Here is a 12,099-nt window from a genome sequence, read left to right as displayed (position 1 = left end):
AGAACTTTGAGGTAGTTTCGGGAAATCTGCCTCGTAGTTTGTTAAGGCAGAAAAGCGATTGTTCGTTGTTATTTCTGAATATGAAGATTGAAAAAGCTTTTTGGCTTCTAAAAAGGATACTTTCTGTTCTATCATCAAATTTTTAATACGTTTCTGTTCCTCGTAAATTGGGCATAGTTTGGAAATCGATGTATGCTGTGTACTCTTGCAATGTATACATGATTTATTAAATTCAGAGCAGTTATGTTCTTCGGTTTTGACAGATCCACATAAAATACAATGTTCTTGGCTGCTTTTGCACTGTTTTGATATGTGTCCGAATCTCAAACATCTATATCATTGTGTGACCCTGCCTATAAACTTTTCCACATTAAAATAAACAAAATTAACGGATATATGGCTGGGTAATATGTTTCCTTCAAAGCTGACTACAATGGTCTTCTTAGGTACATACTCAGCTTTACCATCTTTTTCAATTTTCCTGTGCATTCGTCTGATGTCTAGAACCCTTGAGTTTGAATTTATGTTTTGTTTTAAATAATCAACGTCGTAACTTGTGTCAACGTCTCGGATCAGACCCTTGACCTCTAAAAGGTGATTAGGTATGAAAGCTTTTAAGTTTAATTCTTTTAAATTTTTATTTGTGACCAACTTATTAGCTTCTGCTATTGAATTTAATATTACTTTAACGCGATTTCTACCTATTCCCTTAATTTCCTGAATGTTTTGTACTTTTAGATTTTTGTGTAAAATATGTCCTACAAACATAGGATGCAAACGACCCAAACTTTGCTGATTAGTTTTTTCAACATATACGCAATAATTATTTAACAAGTACTTATCTGGATTTATCGAGTCAAATAGTTTTGGTTCGTCCTCCTTAGCACCTATTGTTCCCGTTTCCATGACGGCAGCAGTACTTTCCATATTGGAAAAACTATCACTTTCACAAATAACTCCACTATCACCATCTGGCGTCTTATTTTTTACGCTCCCCATGGCGGGGGCGAAGTTTTTAAAATCTAACTTATTTAAATTGTTTTCATAAATTTAGCAACACGAAAAACAAAAACTTGAACACTAATTAATAACAAATCGGTAAGCCGGTTATTGTTGTTTGACTTCTCTCTTCGAAGGTTCAAACGAAACTCGATAGAGAAGGTATGCTACTCAATTTTTTTTTTTTTTTTTTTTTTTGTTGCATCTTCGTCTCTATATCATGAACAAATTAAAAAACGAAACTGATTTTATAATCACAAATAGAAAAAATATTGTCCAAGATATTACTGTAATTAATAAAATCACTGTTAGGAGTGACCATGGGTTGGTTAGAGTAAAAATATTGATCAACATTGGAACAGATAGTATATTTTGAAAACTTGTAAATGAAAAGGGATAAACTTAAACAAATAAAGAAGATATTTTAAAATTTATTCAAGACTTTTACTCAGAATTGTATAAACGAGAAAAACTTCCAGATCCTAATCGAAGTCAAATACCAAAAGTCCTAAATATAGGCTCAGAAGGCATCCCAGATATCACAAGAGAGGAAATAAAAAAGCTCTCTTGGAGATGAAAACCAACAAATCACCTGGAGAAGATGGGATAGTCGTAGAAAAAATCAAAGAAGGAGGAGAAACGGTAATAAATGTGTTGAAAAATATGTTCAATGTTTGTTTGACAAGAGGCGTAACCCCCTCGTAATGGAATAATGCAATAGTAACCATTATGCACAAAAAATGTAACATTTCAGACCTAAAGAACTACAGACCTATTAGTTTGCTCTCCCGTACATACAAACTATTCATGAAGATAATAACAAAAGGCTTGTGAACTGACGTAAAGAGTTTGGGAGGTAACGTGACTTCTTGTTTGGTTCCTCTTTTAATTTTTATACAGTTTATATCTTTGTGTAGTCTTATGGTCATGGTTGCATTATTGTATATATTCGCGATCAGTTTGGAGTACTGATAATCTATACTGTTAATTTTTATAGTATCGAATGCTTTGCAAAAGTCTACGAAAGCCAGAGCCAATTGTCAGTTGTATCTGTATCTGCAGAGTAGGGAGGGCGAGTTAAGTTTCACAGCACTTAGGCCACAATTAACCCATTGTGCATCCTCCCAGGGAGCTGTCACCCTTAGCTTATTGTCCATCCTGCCCTTTCTAGGAAGGTGGACAAGTCACCAGGAGACATCTCTCTTATGTGGGCAGGTGTGGGCCAGGACTCGCCGAACGCGTACTCTCGTATTAACGATAACTCCGGACATTCACATAGGACATGCTCTACAGTTTCATCTTCTCGTTTACACTTCCTACATAGAGGTGTGTCTGCTAGCCCCAGTGTGTGGAGGTGTTTACTTAGTTTACAATGACCAGTTAGAAAACCAACTGTCAAACGTAGGTTTTTCCTGGTCATTCCCAAGTACTTCTTTGATGTTGACTCTTCAAGGTTACTTAGTGTTACCCTGGCAAGTTTACATCCTTCCCTTCTTCCCATCTTTTTACGGTTTGCGTATGGGAGTGACATTTGACAATTTCCGCGATTGTTGTAGTTGACCAAGCAAAAAGATTCCCAGGTCAGCAATGCGGTTACCTTTATTCCTATTGTGTCCTTTAACCCACCTCAGGATGATGGTATTACCATCCGAAGCTTGAGTTAGTGACTCGTGACACTCCATTACTAACCCTGAAGTGATACGTGGTCTATTCAAGGTTAGTAACGCTTGTCTGCTATCTGTGCAGATCATTATAGTTTTCCCTGCTATATCTTTTTGGGTTATCTCTTCTGCATCTATGGAGATACCAGTCAGTTCTGTCTGAACTACGCTCGAATTTTTGCCCATACCCCACTTTATTCTTAGGTTCAGTGATCTGGAGTATATCCCGCATCCTGAGCCTTCTTTCATTTTGGAGCCATTGGTGTATATGCAATAGGCATTTGCCACGTTTGTCTCCCTATACAAGTGTTTCGATTTTGTAGGGTTTGTTAAAGACAAACTTTGGTTCAATCGAGTCGCAGCCTGCCTGTAGCAGTGGTAGCGCATCCAGTTCTCCCCGCCAGAAACGAGTTTTCAATTGTCCCATTCCTACATCAAGGTTTGCACTAGCTGAGCGCAGTCGCATCATTGTTACTAGCGCCACCTCTTTGACATATATATCTAGAGGCGTGATGCCAATGATCAACTTCATTGCAGCAGTTGGTGTTGTTTTCATGGCACCTGTTATATTTATGCAAGCCATCCGCTGAATATGGTTTAGTTTGTTAATCGCTGTTGCCTGTATCACTTTTGGTACCCCAACAATATCTCCGTAAGTTAGCATTGGCGTAATGATAGCAGTGTAGAACCAGGCGTTCACCCTGGGCGAAAGGCCCCAGGTGCATCCGACCGTTCGTCGACACTGCTCATAGGCAATATATGCTCTTTTAGCTCTACCATCTAAGTGTGAGTTCCATGTTAACTTCCTGTCAAGGGTAATACCAAGGTACTTCACCTCGCCAGAAAAATTAAGACTATAGTTTAGTATCCTTGGGGGTATTAAACCCGTGATTTTTCTTTTTCTGGTAAAGAGGACCATCTCTGTTTTCTTAGGATTTAGAGATAGTGAGTGTTTCTTGCACCATGTTTCTATTTAGTCGGAGAGCAACTTGTAATCTCTCACATAGTGTGTTCTCAAACTTACCGCTTTGCAGGACAGCAATGTCGCCTGCTTAGGCTATTGTGTAGAAATCGTTGCTACTGAGTTGGTCAAACAGGGTATCTAGAACTATGTTCCAGAGGAGTGGTGATAGCACCCCTCCCTGTGGACACCCCCTCGTAACCATGCCTCTAACAGAAACGTCTTCTACATTTATGCTTATTGTTCTATTAGAGAGCATACTGAATATTCATTCGCTTACGACCAGGGGAACATTCCTGACGTTGAGCTGTTGGGTGATGGTTGGGGATGTGGTTTTAACAAACGCTCCCTCAATCTCTATGGATATACCTAGGGTGGATTCTTTATTATTCAGCGATTTTTCAATTCTTCCCACTACATGATTCAGTGCAGAATCGGCAGATTTTCCCGAAGTATATGCATGCTGATTTGGGTGAAGTGGGTTATGGACCAGAACTTCATCCCTTATGTACCTCTCGCATAGCCTTTCCATCGTTTCCAACAGAAAGGATGTTAGGCTAATTGGTCGGAAAACCTTTGGTAGGGTGTAGTCCATCCTACCTGGTTTTGGTATGAAGACCACACGTACCTCTCTCCACTTCCTAGGAATATATCTCAGAGCCAAAGAGGCTCTGAATATTTCCACGAGGTGCGGCAGAAGAACATCCAGTCCCCACCGTACTAGGGCTGGATATATGCCGTCAGGCCCTGGTGATTTAAAAGGAGTGAAGCCCAATATGGCCCATTTTACCTTTTCCTCATTAATCATTGTTCTGGCGAGATGTCAGTCGTTTGTTCAGTGTATGATTGCTTCTTCCATCCAGTTTGGTGCTGTTGAGACACTAGAACCGGGAAAGTGTGTTTTCATCAGGACTTCAGCACTTTCGCAAAGGTTGGAAGTTTTGTTTCCATCTTCCTTCGTTAATATGCCGACATGCCGATGTGGGTCCTTTGTCAGTTCTATTTGGTGGATTTTTCTTTAATCCCTTTTCGTCAGTAGAGGTGGTCGTTGGTGCCAGAGTTTTTTCTAAAACCTGCCTGTACTAAATTTTTGATTGATATAAATCTAATTTTGTTTCCAGTCTGTTTGTTATTATTCTTGTGAATAACTTATAGGGGTGGTTTAATAGGCTTATGCATCGGTAACTCTTTAGGTCTATTGGATCGCTCTTTTTGTGTAATAATATGTTAAGTGCACTGTGCCATCTTGTAGGTATTTCACTTTGGTGCAGACATAACTTAAGCAATTTCTATATATTCCCTAAAAGTCTATCTCCTCCAATATTTGCGACTTCTATATCAATATTATCTTCTCCCGGGGCTTTATTTCTTTTCATTTTCTTCAGCGCTTTCCTTATTTTGTCTGTTGATATATCAGTCATCAACTCCGATCCTTGTTTGACAAATTTTTTTTCTGAATTTTCTAATTTTTCTGTTAGTTTCTCAAGCGACAAATACAATAAAAGAGATATAACGATTTCAAATAGATATCTTAGGCTGCAGCGAAACAAGATGACCAAATTTAGGAGAATGTGTCATAGACGAACTTCATGTATATTTCTTGTGAGATGATACCGCTAGAAACAAAGACAAAGTGGCAATAATCCTTAACACGCACATCAAGAGAGCTGTAAAAGGATTCATAATAATTTGGAGAAGAGTCGCGTTAATCAAGAACTAGGCAAAACCATTTGATCTAAAGGTCATGTAGACATATTCACCGACAGCCAAAGCTAGCGAAACCGATAGAGAAGAGTTTTATTAAGAACTTAAAAATCTACCTAACATACTTACATAAAGAAGATAGAAGTTAATATCATATTGAGTTAGATGAATACCAAAGTTGGAAAAGAAAACATTGAACAAGTGGTAGAAGGTTTTGGACTAGGAGTAAAACCCAAAGAGGAAAACGACTAATAGAATTTTTTCAGGAAATAGACAATACAATAATCATGAATATTATGAAATTGTGAGAAACCCGATTGACTTCGTCATGATAAACAGAAAATACTGCAATAAGGTTATGCGCTGTAAAACCTATCTAAGGACAGACATTCCATCAGACCACAACCTATTGCTGATTCTTACAAAACTTAAAAAAAATATCTCCAAGAGATATTGACGTACGGAGACTTAAACAAGACAGGCATTATCCTTCAACAAATTAAAGAAAAGATAATCACAGAACTTAAAACTATAGCGGAACGTAATAACCATGATACAGAAATAGAATCGCTCTGGAACAAAATAAAGACAACCACAATAACACAAAAAGAACTGAAACTCAACGAGGAAACAAAAAGACAGGAATGGATGACAGACGCTATTCTGGAGCTTCTAGAAGAAAAAATATAACACAGGCGTAAAAATGAAGAGAAATACAAGTAATTACATCAAACAGTAATCAGAGCAATTAAGGAGTCTAACGAGCGATGGGTACAGGAAAAATTCGGTAAAATAGAGATACTACAGGCAAAATTTGACAGCTTTAACCTCTATAAGAAAATAAAAGAATTGACAAGTTACCAAAGACGAAGCCCTGGAACAATTTTGGATTTAGACGTATATTTTAAAAGAAGCTATCGATTTTAATTTTAATTCTTTTGATAATCTATTTTATACTTTTAATATTTTGAATGTAAATGAGTTTTTGAATTGTATTTATAGTGCAGTAGATTTCTAAGCGAATTTAAAGCATTTGCAACCTGTTTATATAGACAAATTTTACGAATGCCTTGGACTTTCCACAACACCAACTTAGAAGTTTTCCATTAAATAAGCTCAAAACGTGAGCTTACTGAAATTATAAAAAGCCGAAAACAAAATGAATTTCATATAAATTCTAGTGTAAATATCATAGGCATTCGAATCCACAGAGTGACTTCAATTCTGACGCCACTCTCCATTTATTTCACTGTAGAGTGATAAATTTAATGTCGTATTTATATCGTAAATAATTGTGTTTAAAACGATATTTATTTTTAATTTAAAAAGGGATCATTTCAGGGAGTTGGCTGTATGAACATTCGGGAGTTCGGGAGTTCGAGTGAACATATAAGTAAAACACTGCTGTTTTAATGGGTATATTTAATTAAGTCATTGCCATTGTAAACAGTGAATTATCACTGATATATCAGATTAGTTGGCAATTAACATTCCCACAGTTCGGATGTAGAAAACTCTTTCGAGTAGGGACTTATTTTCCCTGTAGCCAATCTAATTTCATTGGAATTTTACCAGATAATAATTTCAAGTTTGGTTTAAGTCATTTAAACCCAACCATTGTTTTTTTTTGAAGTTATTTTGCAAGTACTACAAAGTAAGTAATAAATCACATGTTTGCATATAATAGTCATAATTTGACCTTGCGTTTTTATTAATTAAATGGTATTACTTGCTTTTAAGTTCACTGGAGAAGTGTGAAAACCTTTTGAACTTAATCCTTTTAAATTTTTAATTTTTAAATTTCTAAATTTAATTTTAATGAAATATACCTTAAATTAAATATACAATTACAACAGTATTGTTTTACTTCCATGTTCGAGTTTGATATTTATTTTCTCTATATATAACTTTTCATTTTAGCTAACTCTCGAAACTGATCAGCATTGTGAAGATGGTCATTGGAAGTGTACTGATAGATTGTGTATTCCAAATGACTGGGTGTGTAATGGCGTACCTGAATGTTTGGATGGATCAGATGAAACTATTGGATGTAGCAGCAAGATCGATTGTGATGGGTTTAAATGTAAAAATGGTCATTGTATACCAAATGAATGGAATTGCGATGGTGTTGACGATTGCGGCGATAAAACTGATGAACAAGATTGTGGTAAGTAGACCAATATTATATATAGATATAGAGAACAGTAGGTAGGTCATCAAATATTTTAGTCGTGTACATGTAAACTTAAATTGTAAATCACGTACTACAATAATTCAAGTACTTAATGTCAAGTCATACTTAATCTAGTTAGGATCTGTAAAAATAGTAGAGGATTCTGATATTTTTCATAATCCATATATTTAGAAAATGACTAGAAAATAATCTATAAATATACCAGACTACTAGAAAGTAACATAGAAATCCAAACACCTATTATAAATTATTATATTTTAAAAATATTGTGTACAATTATACAGGGCAGCAAAATAAACGAAGATCAAAATTTCAATATGAAGGAACTTACTTAACAGGGGTAAATCAATTATAATATATTGATGAACATCGATGGGCAACATACTTTTGGATGACTGTTGCTTGCTACCTGGTCCACTTCTTGCTTCAATTGTGCCCATTAAGATTATATTTAGTAGCTTATATTTGGCATATCATAGAGTATGCACCAAGCATGAAACCTTCGCCATTTAATGAGATCCAGTAGTTCTTTCGGATATTAACTTTTCTTAGGACCTCTTAATTTGTAACTAATTTCTGTGTGGTCCACCCATCGAATTGTAAGTAAACTTTTAAGATACCACATCTCGAAAACTTCCACACGATTCAGATCTTACTTTTAGTGAGCAGATTTCATGTTAGTAGACCCATATTCGAAGGTTTAAAGGAATTTTATGCCTGATGAGATATTTATTTTCAACTGAGCTTCCATATGAGGCTCTTTAGTGATTATCATTAACTTAGCCCTTGCGATGTTGATATGAAATCCGTATTCTTCTTCAGCTCCATAGACGTACCACTTATATTGATACCGTTTTCAATTGGTTGTGCAAGATAAAATATCTGGTTTACATAAATATTAAACAAAGTTGAGGAGAGAATGCATCATTGTCTCATGCCTTTGCTTATTTCTATTTGTTTGATTGTATATATTATATACAATATAGTTTATGAATCTTCCTTCTGTCTTTGCCACCGAACCCACTTAAGTTTAAAAATTACACCAATAACTCATGGCTTACATTATCAAACGCCTTTTGGTAACCACTTAAGCAAATGACGAAATTTTAGGTTAGGTTAAGTCTATTATGTTCCTCGGTGACACTTCTACGAAGTTCTAGGGATCTCGTTTATAATGCTCAAATGTATTGAGTCTTATCCTATCCAGCCCTGGGAAGTTGCACAGAACATGTTCCACCATCTCTTCATCAGCCTTACAGAATCTGCAATTCGTACTTTCTGTCAGTTTGATTTTGTTTATGTGCTCCTTAAGGCGAAAGTATCCTGTTAGGAGACCTACGATTATCCGCAGATTACTCCTATTTATATCTAGTAGATCTTTGGATCTTTTAAGGTTAATGTATAAAAGCCTTCGAATGTTTATTTCTCATTTCGTTTTCATCAATACTAGTATGTCCTTCTTCTTCTTCTTAACATGCCATACACCAAAGTGCGTAGGCGACTATCTCATTACTAGAATTCTGTTCTTGGCGGCGTGACACAGCTCGCCTGTATTGTGTATTCCTGTCCATTCTTTAATATTTCTTAACCAGGATAATTGTTTGCCGCCGGCTCCTCTCCTACCTTCGATCTTCCCTTGTAGGATTAACTGTGGTATTTCATATTTTGCTCCTCTCAATATGTGCCCAAGGTAACCAATCTTACGTTTTTTAATTAATTTAAAGAGTCCCTTTCCACGCCGGCGCTCTTAAGGACGTCATCGTTTCGAACTCTATCCACTCAAGGTATGCGCATCATTCTTCTTAATGACCACATTTCAAATGCTTCAAGTTTGTTGATAGATGTTTTTTTTAAAGTCCACGTTTCCATGCCATAAAGCAAGATGGACTATATGTAGCACTTGACCATTCTGTAGCGTATTTCGAAATGTAGGTTTTGATTACATAGGAGCGGTCTGAATTTCACAAAAGCTTGTCTTGCCATTTGTATTCGGGTTTTTATCTCTTGTTGTGGATCCGATTGGTCATTGATTGTGGTGCCAAGGTATTTAAAAGTTTTCACGCGTTTTATGCGATCGTCACCTATGCATATTATCGGGTTTTCTGGAGGGTTTCTGCTAATGACCATATATTTCGTTATGGACTAGTATGTCCAGGCACTCATAGTTAGCTTACTTTATTATTTTTCCGATCCGAATCAGATTCTAAAGACAGTTCCAAACTAACTTAGAGTCAATCCGATTTGATTCCAGTGCCTTTAATATCGCCTGACTATACCTAGGCTTTCACTAAGGCTTAGCCTTAGTTTTCCTCCATATACCCCAGCTCCTTCATCGGTTTTAGAGCCGTCTGTATACCGGCACTTATTTGTCATTATGAGATTTGTTTTATTCGACTCCCATTCATCCCATCTTGGAAAGGAGACGGTAAACGGCTTTTTGAAATTATATTTAGAGTGCGTGGCATCCGTTATGATTAAAAATGCTTGTCGTTGAAGCTTCTCTTTGGTAATGTTTTGTTGGCATTTAGACCACCATATTAGTGCGCCATACGTAATCATAGGTCTAACTACAGTCATATATACCGAGTAGATCTGTTCGGGTTTTAAACTCCATGTTTTCCCACATATCCTGCCACAAGTCCAAGGAAAAGATTATTATTGTCTTTTTTAATAAATTATTAACATAACTATTTCAATTTATATTATTTTTTAGAAGACCACGTGCCACTTGATCAATGCACTTTGGATAAAAGAAAATTCTTGTGTAGCAACAATAAAACTTGCATCGATCTTCACTCAGTCTGTGATAATAAGTTTGATTGTCCCGATTATTCTGATGAAGGAAAACTTTGCAATTCGTCTACAGTATTATGTAAGAATAACAAATGTTCGCACACATGTATCCCACTTCCAACGGGTACAAAATGTCTGTGTCCGAATGGATACCATACGATTGATGATTCGAAATGTTTGGATATTAATGAATGTACAATTTATGGTAAGTATTTTTTAACAATTGATTATCTACTTAAGGTTATTATATGGTATTACGATGTAATATATTATATATTAGATATGAGAATAAAAGAGTAATAAAAGCAATGCAAAAAGGATATAATTTTCCTACTTCTTCGATAGGTATCAGTTTGATTTTTCCTTAATTGTGTTGTCTGGTCAGTGGTTGCTTTATTATCTTTCGTATGGTTTTCGTTCCCACTGTCTCGATCCTTTCTTTTGGTTATTGTTACTCTTATAATATGTGTAGTGTATTTCATTAGCACCTGTTAGTTTTGTACGATGCGTATTTTTAGAGTATGTACTGTTTTGATATGTTAAAGAGTGGAAGTAAACTTTTTGTAAATATTTTATTTTTACATGAAAAAATACATTTTTGTTTATTTTTTCATATAATTACAACTAGTATTAAATAACCTGGTTTAAACAACAATCTTTTATATTTCGTGGTCATAGAAGTTTGCCGCCTTATTTGTGAACCAACGCAACACCGCTGTTTTGATTTATCGTCGTACACCGTATGTCGTCATCGTGGAAAATTCAAATCAAATAAAATACATACAGCATTTTTCACATAAAAATGCTTGCACGTCATTCAAGATTTACGACGTCAGAACCCCACAGCGTTGCCAAAACATCAGAATAGTTAGTAAGTGAGGAATTTTTAAAATGTCCACTATTTGTCAAACTATTATATTAACATTAAATACTGAAATGAAATTTATTTAACTGCTATGTCTTTATTTAATTTATAATGTCTTTATTAAAAGGTTCTTATTTTAATTTATTAAAAAGCACAATAATTTATATAAGTTTATTAACCACTAAGAATACATAATTTATTTTAGGCGAACGTAACAATTAAAATCGCGAGCGCGTCTTCTTCAAAATTAACTGATCCCCTTCAATTACAGTTCCGTTATTATATATGAAGTCCTGTTATTCCGGCGGCGATCTCCCCAGAAGCTCAGACCGGTTTTATTTCGGTCTACCTGGACACCTCGAATCGGATGATTCATCATAATTTGGGTCTAGATCCTTCACCGAAATTTCTACAACAAAACAGAATTAGTCATAATATATTTACAGTTATTTTACGCCATGATATTTATCGTAACAATACACTTAGTTTTAAGACTACTGCAACACACTAAAATACATAAGAAAACATTTTAATACAAAATTATATATTCTAAATTTTAAACTTACCTGTTTTAGGGCTGTAATAGTAAAGACTTCCCGACATTATTTCTTGTTCAAAATTATGTACACATCTTTATTATCTTTTGCCACACGCTGAACTGTCAATAAAATTTGAAGTATTCCGGTATCAGTTGCGTACAATTATCTAATCTATTTAATTAAAATTATTATTTTGTGCAATATTAGGCTTGAAGAGTTATTTCATAAAATTTATATTATTAATAATAACAAATGTTTTTGGTTATTTTATCAATATAATACTAAAATTTTCAATATAATGATGATTACATTTTTCTGATTATTACACCATGTTGACGCCTATGAAAGATCGAGCAGTTCCGTATGGGTTTCGTAATATTAGC

The 12,099-nt window shown here is 35.2% G+C and overlaps 1 protein-coding gene and 1 long non-coding RNA gene across 2 annotated transcripts in view; one reads left to right on the top strand and one right to left on the bottom strand.

Moving 5' to 3' along the window:
• yl (Putative vitellogenin receptor yl) overlaps nucleotides 1-12,099 on the top strand; it is a 147,025-nt gene that overhangs the window by 22,921 nt on the left and 112,005 nt on the right. The window contains exons 4-5 of the mRNA XM_072540372.1: nucleotides 7,246-7,492; nucleotides 10,233-10,517. Of these exons, the coding sequence (XP_072396473.1) occupies nucleotides 7,246-7,492; nucleotides 10,233-10,517 (532 nt within the window). The remainder of the gene's footprint in view (nucleotides 1-7,245; nucleotides 7,493-10,232; nucleotides 10,518-12,099) is intronic.
• Nucleotides 11,335-11,822, bottom strand: LOC140447616 (uncharacterized). Its single transcript, XR_011951614.1, has 2 exons — nucleotides 11,744-11,822; nucleotides 11,335-11,586 (listed from the first exon to the last, which is right to left on the bottom strand). It is a non-coding gene; the product is annotated as an uncharacterized lncRNA (long non-coding RNA).

This window comes from Diabrotica undecimpunctata, chromosome 8, assembly GCF_040954645.1.
Source record: "Diabrotica undecimpunctata isolate CICGRU chromosome 8, icDiaUnde3, whole genome shotgun sequence".
NCBI classification, from domain to species: domain Eukaryota; kingdom Metazoa; phylum Arthropoda; class Insecta; order Coleoptera; family Chrysomelidae; genus Diabrotica; species Diabrotica undecimpunctata.
The sequence above is the reverse complement of the archived record's forward strand: the minus strand, read 5'-3'. Positions and strand labels throughout refer to the sequence as shown.